The sequence below is a fragment of the Suricata suricatta genome, chromosome 14 (assembly GCF_006229205.1).
Source record: "Suricata suricatta isolate VVHF042 chromosome 14, meerkat_22Aug2017_6uvM2_HiC, whole genome shotgun sequence".
In the NCBI taxonomy this organism is placed as follows: Eukaryota; Metazoa; Chordata; class Mammalia; order Carnivora; family Herpestidae; genus Suricata; species Suricata suricatta.
Window position 1 is genome coordinate 16,294,137 of NC_043713.1, and position 23,844 is coordinate 16,317,980.

The 23,844-nt window shown below is 44.1% G+C and overlaps 1 protein-coding gene across 2 annotated transcripts in view; it reads right to left on the reverse strand.

Annotated features, from left to right (window-relative positions):
* The window catches only part of MALT1 (MALT1 paracaspase), a 50,376-nt gene that overhangs the window by 18,464 nt on the left and 8,068 nt on the right, over positions 1 to 23,844 (reverse strand). The window contains exons 2-9 of one of the 2 annotated variants that reach the window (XM_029922926.1): positions 21,915 to 22,036; positions 16,544 to 16,703; positions 15,477 to 15,655; positions 14,969 to 15,065; positions 14,188 to 14,220; positions 11,477 to 11,503; positions 8,920 to 8,952; positions 4,873 to 5,076 (exon numbers count right to left, since the gene is read on the reverse strand). In XM_029922926.1, the coding sequence (XP_029778786.1) occupies positions 4,873 to 5,076; positions 8,920 to 8,952; positions 11,477 to 11,503; positions 14,188 to 14,220; positions 14,969 to 15,065; positions 15,477 to 15,655; positions 16,544 to 16,703; positions 21,915 to 22,036 (855 nt within the window). The remainder of the gene's footprint in view (positions 1 to 4,872; positions 5,077 to 8,919; positions 8,953 to 11,476; positions 11,504 to 14,187; positions 14,221 to 14,968; positions 15,066 to 15,476; positions 15,656 to 16,543; positions 16,704 to 21,914; positions 22,037 to 23,844) is intronic. The other variant, XM_029922927.1, reaches the window with a different exon arrangement.

Here is a 23,844-nt window from a genome sequence, read left to right on the forward strand (position 1 = left end):
CACGCTCTTCTGACTGAGCCAGCTGAGGCAACCAATGACAAAAAAATTTAATGTGGCTAGAAATAAAATCCTCTCAATTATATTATTTAAAAAAATTTTTTAGATGTTTATTTATTTTGAAAAAGAGACACAGAGTGTCAACAAGGGAGGGGAAGAGAGAGAGACACACACAGAATCGGAAGTAGGCTCCAGGCTCCGAGCTGTCAGCACAGAGCCTGATGCGGGGCTTGAACCCATGAGTAGTAAGATCATGACCTGAGCTGAAGTCGGTCGCTCAACCAACAGAGCTACCCAGGCGCTCCTGAATCCCTGTCAATTAGATGTTTAGGGAATCCTATTTCTTAGGAACACAATTTCCAAGACTATAGTTTATTATAGATACTGATTCTTGTCTACAAAGAAAATCATCGTTGAAATGGAAGACTGTCCCACTGGAGTTGAGCTGCAGTGCAACCAGTGCAGGGCTCTGACGACATCCACTGCCACCACGACCATCATCGCCACCATCACCATGACCATCACCACGACCATCACCGCCACCATCACCGCCATCACCACCACCACCACCATCACCGCCACTACAAGGTGCTCTGATGACATCCACCACCACCACCATCACCATCACCGCCACTACATGGTGCTCTGATGACATCCACCACTGCCACCATTGCCGCCACCGCCACCACCAGCACACACAGCCCTTCCGGTGTGCCACTGAATAAAGTGCTCTAGTTATATAGTTATCACCTCCCATAATTCGCACACGTCTCCCAACTGGGCGGTTATATTATCACCCACCGTTTACAGAAGGAAACACTGAGACACCGAGGGGTGAACAGCTTGTGTAAATGCACATAACTAATAAGGGACGGAAGCGGAGCCTGGATGCAGTCACTATAATCTACTGCTGGCCTTCTAGGTGCCTTTATTCTCAGAAAATACAAAATGTCAGTGAACTGGTTGTTCATGACCTCACTACACTATCGTTTTTAAAACTCTTGTTTTGTTTTTTGAAGTGAAACCTTAGGCTGAACCTTCATATATAAAAACATACGAAAGCTGGGGTTCTCTAATTGAGGCCGGAAGTGGGACGTTATCTGGTTCAAACCTGCCATCTAAAGATGAAGACAAACTGGAATTCAGGTAATTATACCAAGACACTTTTGGTGTGCAGGCATGGGGATAATTATTTTACCTTTATTTATTCTGCAATCACCTCATTAAATAAGTCTATCCGTTTCATAAACCCTGATTTGCCTTTAACAGTTAACTAAGTTGGTTACCGTTCTACATTAGTCGGCAGAAAGGCCAGCGCGTGGAGCGAGCACAGGCGGGCTGCTGCAGGCAGCCCCCCATGGAGCTCGGGGCCGCCCGGCTCCCTGTAGGAGAAACACGGCTTGGCCGTGCTCGGACCAGATGCCTTCAGCACCTGCACTGCCAAGGCACAGCGGGCCCGCAGCAGGTGGCGAGCGCAGGACGGCGTGGGGTGGGGGAGACTTCGGGCTGAGGAGTCCCTCTCACGGCCAGCTACGTCTGACAACACAAATCTTCATCTTCGTTTGTCTCCGAGGACACGTAGTAGGGATCAATTACGTCTGTTCTTAGAGGGTGTTTTTATGTTTATGTGTGTTTTTTCTGTTCTATCACAGTTTTTGCTTCTTTTACCAAAGGGCAAAAACCTGAATGCGTATGCTTTCCAGATCTGACGTTGTTCATGCTGAAATCCCCATGGCTCTGCCCTGACCTTCCCTACCCCACAGGCTGCCACCTGGAGGCAAGGGCACAGCGCCGGGGAAAGGCCCTGTGACGCTAAGCCTCTACCATGCGTGCCTCTAATGCAGATGTGCTGATGTTTGGGGCTCTCGCTTCAAAATATAAAATTTCTTTTTAGGGCGCGCCTGGATGGCTCGGTTAGTTAAGCATCTGACTTCAGCTCGGGTCATGATCTCACAGTTTGTGAGTTCAAGTCCCGCACTGGCTTCTGTGCTGACAGCTCAGAGCCTGGAGCCTGTTTCAAATTCTGTGTCTCCCCCTCTCTCTGCCCCTCCCCCGCTGATGCTCTGTCTCTGTCTCAAAAATAAACAATTTAAAATTTATTTTTAATGTTTATTTATTTTAAGAGATGAGAGACAGCGAACAGGGGAGGGGACAGACAGAATTCCAAGCAGGCTCTGCTCTGTCAGGGCAGAGACTGATGTGGGGCATGAACTCATGACCTGAGCTGAAATCAAGAGTCAGATGCTCAACCTACTAAGCCACCCAGGTGCCCTATAATACTTCGAAATATAATGCAGTCATCCTATTAAGAAGATCAGTAGGGCCTAAAAACTTTCCAGCTTTCTTTGGCTGCCATTTTGCTTTAATATGCCTCTTCATTCCATATTCCAAGATGATGTTTTTATTTATTTAGAGAGCATGCATGCACTTCCAGGGGACGGGGAGGGCGCCAGGGAGAGAATCTTAAGCGGGCAGTATGCTCAGAGCGGAGCCCGATGGGTCCCACGGGCTGTGAGATCCTGACCTGAGCTGAAGTCAAGAGTGGGCCACTCCACCGACGGGGCCACCCACACGCCCCGAGATGACGCTTTTAGGTCGGGGCAAAGCTTCAGCAGAAGCTGAGCTCTTCTTGACGCAACCTTGTAATATTTCTGGTTCTCCTCTTTGCAGGGACAATTGGTTTAAAAAGCTCGACAAAGGACTTGAAGCTACGCTGACAATTTCAGTCAGAAATGAGAATGATCACAAATCCTTCACGAACCTAAATCCAAAATGGGTTAAGGTTTTCCCTTCCACCTCGTCCCTCTCAGGGGTGATTACAGGCCTCATCCTGGTATTGTAGCAGCCAGCAAGGTACTTTATCAATGGAGACAAAAAGAACCAAACCACCACCTCAACCTAGACTAAAAATACAAACCAGCTGCCAAGGCGGCACATCCGTACAGCACACCCGCCGCCTTCTCATAAGAAAAACGAATGCTTTCACCCGAAGCCACAGTCTGCACACTCCCAGCAACGGCCTGCTGTCACAGCACCAACAGAACAGCTGAAATCCCGAACTTGAGAGATTCACTTTGTTTATTCATCTGTGTTACAACTGTGATCACTACTATTTCAGAGGAAACTCATTTAAATAAGGTTTTAAGACTCTCCCCATCTCACATACAGGGATGTGCTAAGTCTTAAAAAAAAAAATAAATAAAAAATAAAGGATTTTCTTTCACTAAAAATTCTCCTTTGAGGGGCACCTGGGTGGCTTAGTCGGTTGAGCATCTGACTCCCGCTCATGCCATTGATCTCGTGGTTCATGGGTTTGAGCCCTACGTCGGGCCTGCTGCCATCAGTGCAGAACCTGCTTGGGATGCTCTGTCCCCCCGACTCTGCTCCCTCCGGCTCATGATCTCTCTCTTTCTCTCAAAAATAAATAAAACATTAAAAAAAATTCTCCTTTGAGGGATGCCTGGGTGGCTCAGTCAGTTAAGCATTGACTTTGGCTCAGGTCCTGGTCTTACTTGAGAGTTTAAGCCCAGAGTCAGGCTCTGTGCTGACAGCTCAGAGTCGGAGCTGCTTTGGATTCTGTGTCTTCTTCTCTCTCTGCCCCTCCCCCATTAGCGCTCTATCTCTCACACTCTCTCAAAAATAAATAAACAGTAAAAAAACTTTTAAAAAATTCTCTTTTGAGACTCATTAGCAATTCCACCAATCATACCTCATTATATCAGTCTAATTATAAATAAAAGGCTAAATTTAGAAATTACTGAAATTTAAAATAATTTGAAAGATAGAAAAGCTTTCAAACTGATAGTTTTTTTAAAATGTTTTTAATTTATTTTTGAGAGAGAAACACACAGACTGCAAGCATAGGAGGGGCAGAGAGAGAGAGAGAGGGAGACACAGAATCCGAAGACAGGCTCCAGGTTCTGAGCTGTTAGCACAGAGCCCGACACGGGGCTAAACCCACAAACCATGAGATCATGACCTGAGCTGAAGCCGGATGCTTAACCGACTGAGCCACCCAGGCGCCCCTAAACTGATACCTTTTATTTATCGCCAGCAGGCCTACTAACAGGCCTGGAGATGCCACATCCTTGGCAGTCCAATGTGACCGCACGGCATCACAGTCCTGCCCCCTGTTCAGTACAGCTCAGAGGAGTCGGCCGGCCGGCCTGCCTTTTGTGGTCATACCCATGAAAAGAAGTAAGTTACCAAAGAAATTACTCCTAACAGCATATGCTGTCTCTTTAAAAAATCTTTACCACATATGTGGTGTTCTTAACATATTTAAATGAAGGAATGATTACAAATTTACTCCGGGAATTTTTGTGGAGGTTCACCTTTAACTATGTTTGTACAAAGCTTTTGTTTACAAACTGTTTTCATATGTTACATTCACCAGCATGTCCTTGCTAAATTCCAGTTCCCACGAAAGGATTAGAAAATACCATGAAATAGTTAGAAAAAGGAAACCTACAGAAGGTACATTCGGTTACCTTTCACACTGCACACACACACACACACACACACACGCACACACACACGCACAGCAGCACTATACATATATGAGTATACGATTTGTCATTTGGTCATTGAGCTTTACTGTACTTTAGCGGTAATCAATAAAAAGCCAAATCAGCGAAGACAGGAAAGAATTCTAGTAAGAACAACAATGTTTTCACAAGAGACATTAAAGTTAAGACACTGAGCTAATTAATTATTCATATGGAACTACAGAATGAAGGTCAAATCCATCATCTTTACAAGAACAAAACTTGTCAACAATGGTTCAATCAGACCATTTTCTGATTTTTACCACTTAACCAAACTTGTGCAATGAAGAGTGGATAATTATAAAAACAAAGACTGTCACTATCTTACCGTAAACTCCTTTGTCCAAAAGGAGTAAAAATTCATCCACAGCATTTCGCATCTCATACTCCGTAAGATCCAACAGTGACACAACTTTGAAGTCTAGTTGTCGTAACAAGTTGGTCAACTCGTACACGTCTACCAAAGGAGCTTTGAGCTTGGGGTGTTCCCAGTAATTCATATTTCCTATCAAAAGAGCAACCTTGTCCTTTGCTGTTGAAAAGAAAAGAAGAAGAGAGGGGACTGAGAGGGATGATATAAAGATGAAGATTAAAATAAAACCTACAGAAATGGTAGAAATGTAAGAAAATGTATGCTTTACACGTGAGATTTCATTATAATTTAATTTCATTTTAGAGCCACTACTTTATGTGGAAGACTGCAGCAGAGCACAAGCTGATAAACAACGGAAAGTAGACTTACTTGTGCTCACTCAGGCAAAGGGTCTTTATGAACTGCATATGAAGCCAACTAGTAGTAAATTCCTACTTTTACTGAGTTATAACAAAAGTAAAGAATATAATACTCAACTAGACTTTTAGAGCAAATTTAAACAAGCAATGTTGGTAATTGGGTTCCCATCAAATTAGGTTCTGTTTTGCTGACAGCGGAAGAGGCTTAAAAAATGAAAGCAAAAAGATATACCAAAAAAGAGGAACAGGACAAATTCTCATCAGAGCAAGTAAGGGGAAAACCAAGGAGGAGAGAAAGGCAGGGACTTAACAAGAACTGTATCTGAATCTTCTCAGCTGATGTACTGTTTCCCTTTGGCTTCTTAAAAAGGTCATCTGGGTGACCTTAGGGATATGTGAAAACTTTTTGTAAGAAAATCTTAACAGCTGATTTTCTGACCTTAGTGCAGAGTCTTCGCTCAAAGATGCACTCGTAGACAAAGGATTTTCCGGGGTTAAAGGGGCAAAAAGACCCACCCCGATGCCTTAAAAAGTACCAGCTAGCTTTAGCACGTGCATTGCTTGTCCGAAACGGCTGTGGAAGGCTGGTCTTTAAAACTGTGTCCTTGCTAGTCGAGGGAGGGGTTAGTGGTCACCATGACATCAGTCACCTGTCACATTGTTTTTCTCAAGGCTTTTTCAGTGCTTTTTCCGGGGGCCCATCGACCCTGTCAGAATTCAGACCCGTCGACACATGGAAAGACTCGGTGCAATCTCCCTGTGAGGAGAAGTGACACACCACAGCCCAAATCACGGGCTTCTTGAAGTTACTCAAGCCCAAAGTGTAAATCACGGAGGTTATTTTGATGGAATAGTATGAGCATTTAATTCTAATATATGTCGTAGACCAGGATTTATCGGCAAAAAACAAGTATAAGGAATGTAACAGAAAAAAAAATCACTGGAGTCGGGGGGGAAATGACCAGGTGTCAAACTGAGCCCATTTTTGCCAATGTCAATTCTTTGTTCATTGGTGGTGTTCCTCAGAGGGCGCACTTGGTACAGTTTCCAGAAAGCCAGCATTCAACAACTTGAGAACTCTGTAGCTTAAAATGTATGTATCCATAGTTGACCAGAGCTCTTTACACAATTTTCCCCGATGGTTAAGTTTTTAATAGCCAATTCCTAAAATGTCATAGAGCATTTTCTCGAGTTTAATGGTAATGAAGATGATGGGTAAATAAATCTTACCTTGCCCAATCTACTTGTGAGTGACAGGTGAGCTGGGGCGTATTTGAAACGAGAAGCAGACCACACTGGTCAGCACAGAGATGACAAAGACCCATTCCAGGAATTGGTCGAAGAAAGGAAAAGGAAAAGCCAGACTTGAGAGCTATGATAGAGCAAGACGCGGTAAAATGCAAAGCTGGGGAGATAAGAGTGAGGAATCAAAGACAATTTCCAAAATAGCAACTACATAAGCAATTCATGATGGTTTTCAAGTGATAAAAATGAATGGAAGAAATCTTCTGAAGAAAAACATTTACTGTAAGAGCCACCCACAATTTCTTGAACACAAACCATTTATTGGAAAAAGGAAACATAAATGCCACTTGATTAAACAGTAGAATAACAAAACCACTTCAGAAAGATATTTTAACTAAGTGATCCCAGGCTTAATGCAATGTATTCTTTAAAAACTGACACAATGTTATAGCATTAATTCCACATGTAACTTTCATAATAGTGTGTTACTCATCTCATTCAAAATAAATAATATTCCTAAGCACCAGGAAAAGAACTTGACAGAGATTAAGTGCTATTAAAAAAACAAAACCTTGGCTATCAAAAATGGAGTATTAGCCTCAAATCTGACTGAATACACAGTCCTTGTTGGTCTGCACCAAATCTTCTCATCTCTATGTCCCTCAAAATAAAATCCAAGTTCCTTAGGGCATGCCTTTCTGAACAGATGTGGAAGAAGAGCACCTCCACGCCGCCGTGCTAACCTTGTCCTCAGCAAGGCTCCAACCCCCGAATCTGGGCTGCCCTGTGACGCTCTCTGAACAACAGAATTTGGCAAGACACCTGCCAGTTCTGGGTCTAAACCTGAGAAAGTCCTGATGACTCCCACTGTTGACACCCAGCCACAATGTAAATAAATGTAGCCTCATGGCAAGACCAAGCGGGAACAGAGGGGCGGACAGAGAAAGGAGGAGAGAGTGAAGCAGGCCCAAGACTGGACAATGGGAAAACAGGGAGCACAAGTTCTTTGTAAAGGGGAAGACACTCTTCAGCCTCAACTGAGAGCCACCAGTCAAAAGCTACCACTTTTCAAAAGCACCTAGAGATCTAAATTTTTAAATAATACCTGATTAGTGACAAAGGATTCTAACGGTTAAAAAATACTATACGGGCCCCCTGCCCCCTTCCAAAGGCTACCCAGTTTGTGCCATGCTCTCTGTGGCCTTCGGCAATCTCTTGCGCGCTACCCCTTGGTTCGAATTTCCACCTCGACGCTGATGATATTCACAACCGCATCTCTAATCCTGGCCTCCCCTCAGAGCTCCAGATCCATACGTACGATCGTCTGGGGTATACCTTCCCCTAGATGTGATGCAAATACCTTCACACAGGTTAGGCCTCAAACGAAGAGTCACCTATCCTCTGAATCTTGCTTTTCACTGTGTATTCTCCACCACGGGGGGCTGTGTCGCTGCCTGCCTATGGTCCAAGCAGGAATCTGGCAAGAACAGTGATGCCGCCCTACTCTGTGCTCTACAGCCAGGTGACAAGAACAGCTTACTGATGCTGTCGCCTGAAGATCTTTGAGTTTGCTCTTTGTCTCCTGCACTCTCACTGGTACTGAGTTCAGTTTCCTATGATTTCTTATCTAGGCTGCTGACTACTGCAACAGTCTCTTAACTTTTCTCCTAACCAAAAATCAGACAGACAAACAAAACAACCACACCAGAAAACATTGTTTCTCTTCGGTTTACCTTCCATATAAGGTACGGCCTTGTATACAAGACTGGCCCTTCAGAGAGACAACGCTCAGCCCTCTATCGACAAGTTTCCTTCCAACGGCTCGTGAAAGAAATGGGGCTCCTCAAGGTCTGGTGTCTTCCGACTTGTCTCCCGCTTTCTCTTCGTGCTCTAGGGGACCGTTATTATTTGCAGTTCCCCAAACACGACCCACTGGCTCGCTCTCTACAACCGTGTGCTTGTTACATTGCTGTGCTCCGTCTGGAAGGTCTTCTGCCCGTTAAAACGTAAATCTGCTACTGCTGTCTCTCTGCTGCTTCCCTAACCTCTAGGCCCACCCAGAGACAGGCTTAGTCAAGTCTGTGTAACGTGCACAGGTTCTGGTTAACCTATTTGCTGGTCTGCATGTTGCCAAAACAAAGAAACCCCCCCCACAGAAGCTGACTGGGTCCCAGAAACTGAATTCATAATCTCTTTAAGCCCCCTGTTCTATAGGTTCTTTTACAAATACCCAAAATAAAACAGTTGGTGTCCATGCCATTTAAATATTTATAACAGCTGTCAAATTAAAATGTCTTGAATCCCTTCAGGATCACCAATGAAAGCAAAATTACAATTACAATTGTAAATTACAATGACAAAACTGCATTCTGACCAAGCATTTTAAAGCTCTACTCACCCAAAGGCTGATCATCTGTTTGCTCTTTATCGTCTACAAAAAGATAAAAAGGCAGAAAAGAAAAGATGTTATTGTCAGTGACACAAATATCTGAAAAGTTACAGATATAGAGAAACAATAAATAGTAACATCAACAAAATCAAAAGGCAGAATGTGGTTTCTAACAGCTAACTAATACTTTTAAGATAGATTCTTGATAAAGATACCTGGATGGACAGAGTTAGCATCAGGACAGGGGAGTGTTTGCGGTAATGCACCACAGCGGGGGGTAGTAGTCTGTAATGCACTGGGTAGAAATTAGTCTGAAAACGGTGGCTGCTGCCAAGAAGCAGTAGCAGTGGTTAACGGTTACCGAGTGCTGGCCTGGGGCTCCTCTGTGTGCTTGGTTTTTTAATTTTAAATGTTTTATTTATTTTTGATACAGAGAGAGACAGAGCATGAGAAGGGAAGGGGCAGAGAGAGAGGGAGACACAGACTCGGAATACAGGCTCCAAGCTCCGAGCTGTCAGCACAGAGCCCAACGTGGGGCTTGAACCCACGAACGTGAGATCGTGACCTGAGCCAAAGTCGGAGGCTCAACCAACTGAGCCACCAGATGCCCCTGCTCCGTGTGCTTTAAGTGTAATGGATTTAAATAATCCTCAGCTTATCTACGAGGCATACACTTCCACCATTATACAGATAAGGGATCTGAGACAGAGATTAAGCCACTTGCTCAAGTAAATTGAGCTAAGAAGCCTCACCCCATAGTCCATGATCTCTGCCATCTAGATACATAAAATGAACTGCCTCCCACCCTGAGGACCATGCAGGAAAAGGTACAGGGAAGGATGGAGTCAGTGACGTGTCTACTATTACACACAGGGCGACTCTGTTTGCATTTTTCACAACATACATAAAACTTGTGGAACCTATTAAAAGTTTATTAAAAGCTTTCTTTTTCAAAACCTCAGTTTTGGGGGTCATGTTTTGATTCGGGAGGAATAAGGATATAATGAAAGAGGCGGCCAAGAACATCTCAGAAGCTCAGTGCTGCTGGTTTCTTCTAAAAGTTTTCCTGAAGTCACTTTTCACAATGTCCACTGAAGGGCAAGAAATCAGAGACCAATTTAGGAAAGGAGGGTTCTCACAAGACCAGGAGAAACGACCAGCCGGACTGCTGGGTGGGCCTGGATGTCTGGGTGCAGTCCCGTGAGGCTCCCCAGCAGGCAGCATGCCTGGGACAGCGGCGTCCCGCTCCAATTCACATCTACGTAATGGGCGCAGCCCCGGCACAGCTCACGATAGATGCTTATTAGTAAAATATGGGCACATGTCTAAGCAGACTAGTTACGGTGCTAAAATAGTGAGAAAGGACCTATTGAGAAACAAGAGGGGTCGCTGTCAATATTAAATGATGTAGCTGCCACCTTCAACGGCTTGTGTGAGGTTTTATTTCCAGATAGTTCCACAGGCTCTATCACTGCCTTCCAGGATTTCAGGCCTGTGCTGATGTCCCGTTTCTATTTGGTCCTCATCCTTACTGTCTGTCACAGCTAAGGCTTTCCTGGTAGCTTCACTTGTTCAGACATGTGAGCTGATTAAAATCGGCCAGAGTGATGGAAACTTCCGTCTGTCTCTTGATGGCCAACGACCACCTGTGATCTGCGCAGCACACGTGATCCTCACCCGGCTTTCTCTTCAGGGAAGGACACGCTGCCCAACCGGCTCAGGTGTGTCCTGTGACTCAGCAGCTGTGGGCCCGGTCCCAGGAGGCTGGCAAGTTCAGAAACGTTGCCCCCGTCACTCTTTCAAAGACTGTTTCTTGTCTTTCAAAAAATTTTTTTTTACATTTATTTATTTTTGAGAGACAGCATGAACAGGGGAGGGGCAGAGAAAGAGACACAGAATCTGAAGCACCCTCCAGGCTCTAAGCTAGAGGTCAGCACAGAGCCCGATATGGGGCTCGAACCCACAAACTGTGAGAATATGACCTGAGCCGAAGTCAGACCCTCAACCGACTAAGCCACCTAGACGCCCCTCTTCACTTTCAAATTAAGATCATGCACTTCCCCCTCTAACTGCCTTTTTAGGCCACAGAGTTTTACACGATGATAAAAATACACAGTGGCATTTTCTGTGGCTGTGGTATGCTTGCTTCTCTATAGTCTTTTTTTTTTTCATTTATTTATTTTTGAGAGACAGAGACAGAGCACAAGTGGGGAGGGTCAGAGAGAGAGGGAGACACAGAATCCGACGCAGGCTCCAGGTTCTGAGCTGTCAGCACAGAGCCTGATGAGGGGCTTGAGCCCACTAACTGTGAGATCATGACCTGAGCCAAAGTCGGATGCTTAACCAACTGAGCCATCCAGGTGCCCCTCTCTAAAGTCTTATAATCTAGAATATTTTTAATATTTTCACTTGTATGAAACTATACTTCATATAAGTACCAATTTCAACCTTCAACTGTATTATTTTAATAAAGAATAAAGTTACTAGTACTACCACAGCCAAAAAATATCTACAGTACCTTTAAGTTATTATATTCAAGTTAATGTTTTAGGTTTATATTACTCACCAGGATGTCCAAGATTATTTAATTCTTCTAAAATGAAGTAAGAGAAAATGGATTAGTTTTAAAGAATCAAACTGCCCATTTAGCACAAACAGTAAGACTAATCAAAGAAGTAAGTTTCAAGCTTTTCATGCACGTTTGGTTTAGAACTTTCCGGACACCTCCCAAGAGGAGGCATGCAAGCAGCAGACACGGAGAATGGCTGCTGGGCGCAGCGGGCTTCGAAGTCATGACTGCGTCCCCTAAAGGGCAAAACGCTGAACAGACTCATTCATAATGTGCTCAGAGTTTTAGATATTCTGGCCTTTGGGACAAAAAGAGGCAAAGGATAGGTCTGTGGCCTCAACCATACACTTCCTGAAACTGAGAAACAATCTCAGATGGTTTTTCTTTTTTAATAAACTCTTACTTGTAGAACAGTTTGAGGTTTACAGGATTAATGTGGAGACAGTAAAGAGTTCCTATGAACACTAGTTTCCTATTTTAACATCTTATGTTTAGTAAGGTATATCTGTCACAACTAATGAACTACTGATGCTCTTTTTTTTCCCCCCAGGACCCCATTCAGGACACCCCATTACGTCTTCTTATGTCCCTTTGGGTTCTTTGTCATGACAGTTTCTGAGACTTTCCTTGTTTTTGATGGCCTTGATAATTGTGAGGGTTACCGGTGAGATACTTTGTTGAATCTCTCTCAATTTGAATTAGTGATGTTTTTCTCAAGGTGAGACCAATGTAATGTGTTTTTGGAGGTACAGTAGTTTCAGAATTATTAACCTGTACTCTCTGGCTAAAGGACAGATAAAATCATCTATGCAAATACCCAGGGCATTACAGCCATCTGTTTTTCCTTTACAAATCTTATGAATATGCAAATTAACATTAACAATAAACTGTAGATAAGATGTCCTGGAGGAACTTGCTCTGCTCTGTGATGTAAAATCAATTGAGGAGCATCATCTGTTAGATGCTCCTCAGGGCTCTGCACGGTTTCTTTTGCTTCTTGTCTTACAGACTTGGTTCACTTCTAGTTACTTAGGTCAGTCAGCACCTTGTTCTTCCTTCCCCTCTTCACTGAGGTTCTTTCATACATTTGTGACACATTTAGATTCTCTGGTCACATTCTGCGCTGCATCCTGGGATTCCCCCGCCTCTGGCCTCCTCCTAAACGATTTTAAAAACTTGCATACGGGTATGCACTGTTACAACAGTCATAGAGAATAGCTTCACCACCCTGAAATAATCCCGAGCTTCACCTATCAACCCCCACTTTTATCCTGATTAAGTATCTTTAACAAAATACATAAAATGAAGTAAGTAACACCATGTCCTGCAGACTAAAAAGCCCCAAAAAAGATATGATATGGGACACTATTAATGGAATGTGTCGATCTACCAATTATGAAACATCTCTACTTTCACACTTTCTTAGAAAGAAAAGTTGGGTCCAATTTGCCATTGGAAACTTCTGAAATAGTTGCAGAATTGGATGTTCGTCTCCAAGTGTGCCAAAAAGATTTTTGTGAAAATCAGAATGTAATAGTGTCTGCTGTTGTAAAAACCAGAGACGCATCCAGGTAGAGAAGCAGCACAGCAGGGCGGTAATTTCCATGCACTGCCCTGAAGCCAAACAGCGGGACTAGTTTTTCTTCGTTCTTAGAGATACCCAATGTTAGGAAGGTTTAAAAAATCATGCAGTCAGGCAAAAAACGAGCAAGAGAAGGAAGACGAGTCTGTTAGATTTCATCACATAGCTTCACTCATGTAAGGCCCCTGTAGACAACAGGATCGGGATCCCTTTAGGTTAGAGAACTCGTGTTCAAAAGTGTGCATCAGGACAAACTTCACTGTGACACCGGAGAGATGAAAGACAGGAAGAGCCAGGAACCCAAAGATTTAACATTATTTTTACTTTACCCAAGTAGAGCCCAAGGTTATATAAAAGTTTAAAGCAGGAATTGAAAAAAATACTTAGCTATCTATAAATCCAACTTTGTAAAACGATGTGACGTACTAAGAAGGCGGCTTACGTATACAAGGTGGCTTACTCACTCATGAGGACTTACACACAGCGCTTTGCCTAATGAAAACAACTTAAAAGCTGCTGAAATAGTTTCCAGTTCTCTTTATGTATCATGGTACAGGTGACACCGTGGCTTAATCTACAGCCTTGTAGGTTCAAAAAATGGATCTTGATTCATAAAATGGTGTATATGTACATAGAAATATTGGGTCTAGGACCAAACGTGTTCCACAAGAAATTGCCCGTGCTGAAACTCGCCCGGAAAGCACGTTTGCATTAGAGCAGCAGACAGTCATGGCTAAACAGATGGCTAAGATCTAACCAGCTATCTGTGAATGTAGCCATCCATCTTTTGGCAAATTTTCTGGATAAAAATTAACATTAAGAATTAACTGCAAATAATATTCCCTATTCATAAAAGGAGTAATATTCCCTATTCATAAAGTGTGCGGAAATGCTATGATGTGATTGACTGAAAATTAGTTACGTGAGCAGAGCGTCCATCCATTTGGCAGTGCTGCTGGCAACTGACGAACCTCAGGACTAAGCTACAGCACCGTTCGGTGACGCGTCTTTCTTACAGCCAGTATTTTTTCCATCACTGCGTCGGCAGGCGAGAGAGAGCACGCCACCACGCCCCAGAGGAACCAGCATGCAGGGGATTCGGTCTCAAACCAAAGGATGACACTACCTTCAGTGCACTCCACTGCCTCATCTGTTCTTCCTTGTTCCAGAGAAAACAAATGTGAATATACTGTAATTCATGGTCTTAGGAAGGGCAGCCGTCAGGCAAACAGAGAAATAAATATCACAGAAACATGCTGGCAAACCAACACACGCACCCATATCTCCTACTGCTGACAGCCCAACGATAAACGCGTACCCTTGACCAGAACACTCCCAAACTACCAACTTCGTAATGTGGGCTGTGAGGTAGCAATCGTTCTTGCCTTTCTGTTTCTGTGATGATTATTTTACAAAATGTTTCATGGAAAATCCTTTCCCCCTTAAATCAGGGTTTTTATCACTAAAGTTTTAAATAATACTTTTTTCCCCCACAAATGTTTATGATTGTAACTTTAGTATATATTCTTCTGAATTTTTTAAAAAAATTTTAATATAGTTTATTTAATTTTGAGACAGAGAGAGACAGAGCATGAGCAGGGAAGGGGCAGAGAGAGAGGGAGACAGAATCTGAAGACAGGCTCCAGGCTCTAAGCTGTCAGCACAGAGCCCGACGCGGGGCTCGAACCCACGAACTGTAAGATCGTGACCTGAGCCGAAGTCGGACATTTAATCGACTGAGCCATCCAGGCACCTCACTCAGATTTCTATATAAACAATAGAATTTCTGATACTTCGCATGCCATTAAATAAAATGGGGTAAAAAGCAGAATTTCCATTGCTTCACTGTTTCATTTTAAGTAATTTCTACAGCACTCCATCTGTCGGGGTGGAGCACGACTGCTCACCTACGAGGACCTCCACCCTCCTGCTGTCCTGGCTGGCCCGGTCATTGTACACGTGACACCAGTAGGTCCCCTGGTGCTCCGGGTCCACGTAGGGCACCTGTGGTCGAGATCAGAACACACACACATCTCCTTTTCAGTTTTAATTTAAACTGGCTTGGAGCAAAAGTTATTCTGAAGTAAGGGAAAAAACATCCCAGAGGACTGTAGATATGCTTGTATTATTTCCATTTATTAAATTAAGTATTAGCAGGCACAGTGATTCCAGTACTGGCGAGCTCGGCGCATACGATGTGACCTCCTAGTACGAGCCTCTACATGTGGGGAGCGTCATGTTCCAGGACTCTTAGAAACACAAGAACCAGTTAATACTGAACAACAAGGGACTTGAAATAAAAATAAGGAAAACATTAAAACTCCCCAAAGGATATGAATTTTAATGTTTGTCTTAATTTTCAATTATACTATTTTATGTATCAACACAAAAAATATGCAAATAACCATGGCCTACCATGTATAGCTTTTTTGTCTCGTGTATTAACGGGGATTCATTTTTGAACCACTGGTAGTGAGGAAGTGGGCTTCCGACAGCAACGCACTGCAGGACCAACGTGCTGCCCGGCATCAGCTTTTGGGACCTCGGCTCAACGCAGATTTGCAACCTGGATTCAGAGATGCCATCCAAGCTTCCTGAAATTAAACATATCACCGAACATAATAAAATCTCTAGGTTAAAAATAACCTTTTTGGGGCGCCTGGGTGGCTCAGTCAGTTGAGCGTCTGGCTTCCACTCAGGTCATGATCTCACGGTTTGTGAGTTTGAGCCCCGCGTCAGGCTCTGTGCTGACAGCTCAGAGCCTGAAGCCTGCTTTATATTTTAGGTCTCCCTCTCTCTCTGCCCCTCCCTTGCTCATGCTGTCTCTCTCAGCCTCTCAAAAATAAATAAAAAACATTAAAAAAATAATTTTTTCCCTTTAACTAACAAAGTGTTTTCAAGTTAATTTAACCCTTAATAGCATCTCCCCAAACTATGTTTCATAAAACTGTGGCCCTTCTGGAAATACTAAGAGATGTTCTGTGGATAAAACGATGCTGTGGAGGGGCGCAGGGTGGCACAGCGGGTTAGGCGCCCAACTCTTGGTTTTGGCTCGGGTCATGATCTCATGGTTTGTCAAAATCAACCTAGAGATTTTATTCCACAACACAGTATGTTCAGAGTAATACATGGGTTTGGAGAAACATATGCAGTGGAGAAAGAGAGAAGGGAAGTTCCCAGAGGTCAGCACCAGGGCCAGTCTAAGGCTTCCAGGCCATCCTAAGGCATCTGCGCATGCACGCGCGCACCTGTGTATGTGTGTGTGTGTGTGTGTGTGTGTGTGTGTGTGTGTGTGTGTGTGAATCTTCACAGAGCAGGAATCAAAGCACGTGAGATAAAATCTTAACACCTGGTGATCTTACATTGGTGATAAGCGCATACGTGCGCTTCTGGTGCTATTTTTGAGACTGTGAAATTAAAGTAAACATTTGAGATAAAGTAAGGCAATTCCCATCCAGCAGTCACCTTGATTTATCACTTACCCTGGAAGTTTCCTGTTACTTCCGTGACATCACAAACATCCAGTTGTGACCACTGGCTGAATTCGAAGGTGAAATTGTTATTAACTCGGCAGACATAAAAGCCTGCATCTTTGACGTGCACGGTGTTAAAAATAAGCTCTGATGCGTTTCCGTTTGGAATCTGTTGAAAGAATCAGTAAGAGAATGTAAACAAAGGACTCATCCAAACACACCTTATAAAATGTGCTGTGCAAAAAAGGTGTGGATTCTTTGGAGCTTTGAAAAGCCTATCTTTTTGCAAGTCCTAAAATATTTTTTACTTAAAAAACAAACAAACAAACAAACAAACAACATTTTGAGTAGCTTAAGACTAAAGTCTTAGAAATCCACCCTCTTTTACAAATGCAGTAACCAGAGAGTTAAGCTCTCCCGTATTTCTTCCAAAAACTAACAGAAAGTGATCTGTTCTGTCATTTAAAAGTGTTTGAATCATCAGTATTTAAAAAATCTACAACGGCAAATGCATACATAACACAGAAAGTTAGGCCTGGCCATTAATTTCAGTTATTGCCAAATATGCTGTGAGTACATTAAGTTATTTCACCTTGAGACCCCATTTTCTCATCTGCAAATTTCCGTAAGAGGATGGCGCCTTAATCACTACACTTCTTTCAGCATGTCGGTGATGGGAGGGAATGGCCAAGGGTTTCCCAAGCTCTCTCCCAGGGCTCTGGCCCCCACATTAAGGTTTCTTTGACCTGTACTCATTAATTTATAAGTGCCACCCACCTCCGGCACATTGCCAAGGGGCTAAGTTGTGTACCTCCTGTTATTACATTAGAGCTTCCTTGCAAGCGTAATTAACAAGTTCATCTCTCTCTTCAAACTCCAACCAACTGAATTCAACTCTCCTCCCTTCAGAGCCTGCACCAGAGCAAGAGCACTTTGCTGACGATTTGACAGCTAGGACGGCCGGCTGCTCTCAGCACCATGTGCGAGGTCTGCTTTCCTACCAGACTATTAACGCAGACTTTCTGTCTCCTCAAAACTATAATCCTGCTTCTTTTAGTCACTGACTTCAGATAGAAATGTTCCTCTTCCCACCACCCAGGCACACAAACCTATCTATGTATCTCTTTATAACTGTTCTCTTCTCTCCTCTTACAATGGAAACCGCATCGCCCCAGCCAAAGGCTACTGGGGCCTAGGATCTGTGGGGATCCACTGGGAACCTCACGGTTGGTGTGCAGGGCTAGTTCAAGCTGAAGAACGTCTGGGATCAACAGATGCAGAAAGCAGCTTTCTCCAAGTCTCCCTTATCTGACGACATGCAAACGCTTCTGGGGACCGGACCGGGGCTACCGTGAATTCCTTCCCCAGGGCGACTTTACCCGGGAAGGAGACCAGAATATACCTACCACAAATCCCCTCTCCAGGAGTTTAATGGCCACAATGAAGACGAGAAGACCACCTGCATGAATAAATATTATCGCAAATTTTCCTATCTATTTATTCTTCTAGAAACCTCTCTGTATTTCGTAAAGAAAGCCATTTGTTCTTCCCGTAGAGGCCTTTCTCCCTCCTCCTTTTCCCTACTAAGTAAGCATATAAGCCTCTCACTTAGTCGCGGAGCTACTTCCTTTCTAAGTCCCCATAGGAAAAAAACCCTTTCTCTTGTTAATCTGTATTTCATCAGTTACCTCACAGGCACCCAGAGACGGAACCTAAGAGGGTAGAGGAAAACGTTTTCCTCTTCCGCCAATCCCATCCTCTGACCTTGCTGCTTGCAATGGTCTCCCTGCTTTAGCATCTACTTCTTTCATTGTACCACTCTCAAAAACGGACTCTAGCACTCTGTATCTTAAATAAATAAAAACCAACCAAACAAACCTCCGCTGACCGCGCCCCCTCCTCTCAGCAGCACTGAAAATGCTAACTGCCCCTTTTCTTCCTAAAATACTTTCCATTTTAGGCTTCACAGCACCCTCTGCTGGACGGCCTCCTAGCTCTCTTGCAGATTCTTCTTAGTCTCCTTACCGGTTCCTCTTCCATAACATAAATTTTCAGTGTCTCTCCAGATATCCGAATCGCCGAGCTGATGCGTGTAGATGTCTAGCAGGCATTTTGAACTTAACACGTCTAACACCAAAGCCTTGCTTTCCCTCCCTAGATCTACTTCCTTCCCGACCTGCAGTGCCTCAGGACAGAACACGTCCCCAGATGCTTCAGTAAGCCATCCGGGGGTCACCTTTGATCTCCCTTCCTTTTGCTTCAGGCTCCGCCCCTGCTCTGTCGGGTCTGGTGGACGTGGCCGCTGGAGTAAGCTGGCCTGGGCACTTCGCTGCCGCTCCGCGGCCTCACTGAGCCACACGGCCACCACGGGCGCCGCTAACCGGGCCTCTTGGTGCTCCCTTGCTTCCCTTCAGGCAGCAGCCCTGTGTCTCAAAAACATGGATGCCCCCATGTGACTTCTCCTGCTGAAGACCTTACGTGGCACCTCGCTTTGTATCGCCCCGTTTCTTTTCCTCATAGTTCTGAGCTCGAAGAATTCTCTCCTGCGTCTACTGCCTCTCCCCAGTGGGGGGCAGGACGCCGGGCGTCAGTGCTGCGTCTCCGGGCCCAAGATCGCGGCCTGGCACAAACCAGGCGCTCGTCAAGGACTAGCTCCTACGGGGCGCCTGGGCGGCTCAGGCAGTTAGGTGCCTCCTGATACTGGCTCAGGTCATGATCCTGCTGCTTGTGGGTCCAAGCCCTGCATTGGTCTCCGCACTGACAGTGTGGCGCCTGCTTGGGATTCTCTCTCTCCCTCTCTCCCTGCTTGTGTGAGCACGCTCTCTTTCTCTCTCAGAATAAATAATAAGCTTAAAAAATAAAATAAAAATATGAATAGCTCTTAAAAATACTCCATGAACATAGGAATGGCTCAACAAAGCTCGACTTGTGAAGCTCTAAAATCTGCTACAACTCTTCAACCCTAAGAAGTTCCCCTCACCTCCTACATTTTTACCTTTCTCAACTAGGGCATATTCTACAAATGATATTTTTTTTAAAGTTTATTTATTTTAGAGAGAGACAACAGGGAAGGGACAAAGAGAGAGGGACAGAGGATCCCAAGTAGGCTTTGCATCGACAGCAGAGAGCCCGATGAGGGGTTCGAACTCATGAATCATGAAGTCATGACTTGAGTTAAAAGTCAGATCCTTTAACTGACTTCTACAAATGATATATATTTTTTTGATGTTTTTATTTTTGAGAGACAGAGTGCACGCAGAGGAGAGACAGAGAGGACACACAGAATCTGACACAGGCTCCAGCTGTCAGCACAGAGCCTGACGTGGGGCTTGAACCCAGTAACTGTGAGCTCATGACCTGAGCAGCAGTTGGATGCTTAACTGACTGAGCCACCCAGGTGCCCTAAATGGTAATCTTAACCTAGTTAAGTTTTATCTGTTATTTCTCTTTCAAAAGGCATTTATTAACATAAAAGCAACTTTGCAATTGAGAACATGTTAAAAATCACTTTATTTTTAATTTTTGTAAAAAATTTTTTAAAAAATATTTATTTATTTTTGAGAGACAGAGCATTGAGAGACAGATTATTTTTTGAGACAGAGCATGAGCAGGGGAAAGGAAGAGAGAGAGGAAGGCACAGAATCTGAAGCAGGATCCAGGCTCTGAGCTGTTAGCACAGAGCCCGACAGGGGGCTCAAACCCCAAACAGCGAGATCATGATCAGGGCCAAAGTGGGATGCTCAACTGACTGAGCCACCGAGGTGCCTCGTTAAAAATAACTTTAGTTGCCATGTCCTGAAAGCCCAGGCATATGACACATCCCACCCATTAAATCTCACAGCCCAGACGCAGGAGCTCACACCACTAATAATGACAGGCCGGGTCCCAGCAGGGACCTGTCCAGCACCAGAGCCTGCGCTCTTTCACTACCTTCCAGCTGCTCTACCTCACCTGTGTGAAAGGGATGGAAATTAAAAATTGTATAAAGCCATACATTTCTTCGAAGGCACAGAATGATCCCACTAAATGAAAGATGATAATCTTAGAATGGCTCTTTGCTTCAGGTTTGCAAGTGTAGACTTGGTGCTGAATTTGGAAGAAAGCTTAGTTATTTGGCTAGCAGGTTGAAAAGAAAATGGAGTTTCAAAGTACAATCGTGGAGGAAAGGGCGTGAGGGGAGGTGGGGAGAGAGAGGAGAGAAGCCCACCTCCCCAGACCAGTGGGAAACACCCGGGGCAGAGAGCTCAGAGCACGTTTAAGGAAAAAAGAATTCCAGAATGTGATTTTAAATGATTTGTTGCTGGAGCAGAGATACAGTATTTCCACAAGAAGAACAAATGCCCCCTCCAGTGGCCTGAATTTTACTTCAGAATCTACCACAAGAGCCTAAATCTTTTGATACAATAGTTCTATGGAACGTTTGAAATAATATTCCATTAGCCTTCCGTGTCAACTTCAAAACATTTTAATTAAAGATTTTGGTCGCCTTTCTTCGGGCAGGTGGGAAGATGGTGGACACTCAGACGGAGTGCGCGAGCCCAAGGCAGCCAACTGCTTTTCAAAGGAAGAAGGGGGGGTCTTGACCGGAGACACTGGCACAGGGAAGCTCCCCCAAAACAATAAAAACACTGGGACGGGCATCGAGACGCCCAAGGAGGCCGCTGAGGGCCCCTATATTGACCAGGAATGCCCCTTTACTGCTAACATCCCCACCCAAGGCTGGGTGCCGTCTGGTGTGGTGACCAAGATGCAGATGCTGAAGACCACTGGTCACCCACTGGGACTACCGCCACTGCACAGAAAGCACAGGTGCCTCGAGAAACACCACGAGAACGTGCTGTGCCCCTGTCCCCCACTTCAGGGGTCCAGATCGGCAGCACTGTCACAGCGGGTGAGGGCCTTGAGCAACACCGTGATTCAATGTGCGCCACAGCGCGAAGGCTGCTGGCAACAAGCAGCGATTCCAGAAGTTCCGAGACTAGACATCTGCCCACACCCTCCAAGAAAATAAAATTATTTTCCAAAAAAACAAGAGACTTTGTTTGGAACCTACTTTGTTGTAAGGAATTCTGTTATGGATATGACAGAATGTACTGGTGATATTTAGTATTTATTGACATTGTTGCTACAAGGAATTCCTAGTTTCCACAATTTTTAGAGACTAGAATACTGATTTTAGTATTGCTTATCCTTTTTTTTCCATAGGACAAGTTTTGGAACTCTTTCAGCAAAATAATGATTATTCAGTACTTCAGTAATGACACGGCCGTGTGTATCGGATCAAAATTCTAAAACATACACTGAGGATAATGATGCTAATTAATGTGCTTCCATGCTCTCTTCTGATGACTGAGAACGTAAAGTACGTTTCAAAAGTTACCTCTTTATTCATTTTGAACCACTGATATTGCACAAAGGGGTGGCCAGTTGCCCGGCAACACAGTTTCACGAACTGGCCCGCCAAGACTGCCTTCGATTCTGGGTTTACAGTGATCTTTATGCCTTTAAAAAAAAAAAAAGAGAGAAAGAAAAAGAAAGTTAATTAAATTATACAAGAGAGGTTTTCCTTGTTTATGTTTCTGAAACCAAATTAAGAAAAAAAAAGCACTTTGGAAATACCCTGGATACTCATCCTAGCTGTAAACTGCCCATTCCTACGTCCTTCCCCATCAGACCACGCGTCGGTGAAGTCCAGGCTTCGTAAAACCAAGAGGGAAGAAACTCGTCCACAGAAGACTTTGATCTACTGTACTTCCCATGACTGGAGGAGAAAACCGTTTGCCATGTTTCTTCAATTCTTAGACATTTTTCCTGCGTTCTAGCCCCTCTGAAATCAGGATGCACCTTCTAACGGATGTGCACTGGACGGCATCATGGTGCAGTTCTCAGTGCGGGCTCGTCACATACTTGGCATAGATGCTCATGTGGCAGGCGTTTCCATCGAGTTAGGGGCACTGTTACAGTTAGACAAGTGGTGGCCACGGAGAATGTCTCCAAAACACATCTGAATTTCAATGCTATGCTTTAGCCTTAAAGTGAAACTATTCTGTATGCGGGAAGGCACGGAAACAGAACAGCAGGATATAAATCCGAAATATGGGATACAAATGTTTCTTATCTGAGAAAGGACCACGAGCATCAAAACTTGGAAATTTAAGGAAAATCCTGTCACTAATGGAACACCCTCCTCCTCCCGCCACCCTCGCAGTTACTCTCTCTGGGAAAGCCACTGCCGTGTGCTGGGGACACTCGGGTGGCCCGGTGGGAGGCCCAAGTGGGAAGAAAGCAAGCCGGGACTCCTGCTGACAGCCCTGTGAGTGAACCACCTGAGAACGGTCCAACCCCGGTCAAACCGGATGGCTGCGGCCCGCCCAACAGCTGGGCCCCCACCTCAGCAGAGGCCAAAGTGGGAGCCTGGACCACCCAGCCATGCCACTCCCAGGTTCCTATTCTCAGAAACTGTGTGAGGTAACACATGGTTGCTGTATTAACCTTGGGGCTTGGGGGTAATTTGTTACGCAGCAACAGATAACTGACACAAAAGAAACCAAAGTTAGGACATTTTACATTTGTCAAGGTTATAATACAGAAAGGAGGGTTAGCTTGCTTTTAGGAAGGAAGAAGGAACGATCATTAAAACTTGTAAATATGTTAACTAACTGAGATTTAAATTTAAAGAAAAAAAACCCTTGTGACATGTAATTCCCTGCACCTAGTTTTATTTTCTTTCCTCATCTATCCTGAATATGATCTCACAACAGTATGTTTTTCCTCTATGATCCACCAACCCAAAGGAACAAAACAAGAATACAACTGAAGAAGACTTAATCCAAATAACAGCAGTCCTCATACCCCAAAGATGCTAACCTTGCCAGGACAAGAATAGTAAATAAGGTAAAACAGGTACATGAAAACCATTCCAGAAAGATACCAACTAAAACCAAAATCCAAATTAAATATTTATTGCCCACTTACTACATTTGAAGGTCTGGAGAAATCCTTAAAAATCTTTAAGAAAGAGAGCACAGCCTTTCAAAAAAGAATTTAGAACCTTTGCCAAGGGAGAACATTCTTACTCACTAATTCTTTATGTTAGCGCTGCATGAAGAAGTAACAGTTCTGAAATCTGTACTATGTGTTGGTTACAAAGTACACCCTGAAGACAGAAGAAGGGGTGAGTGCTCTCACCTCGGCCTGCGAATCCACAGCACTGCACTTAACGCTCCCAATGCCAGCCTTTGGCCAGGAAAGACTTATGTCGCAACTTCAAGATACAAAGATTCTGATTTTCAAAGTTTATGGGTGATAAG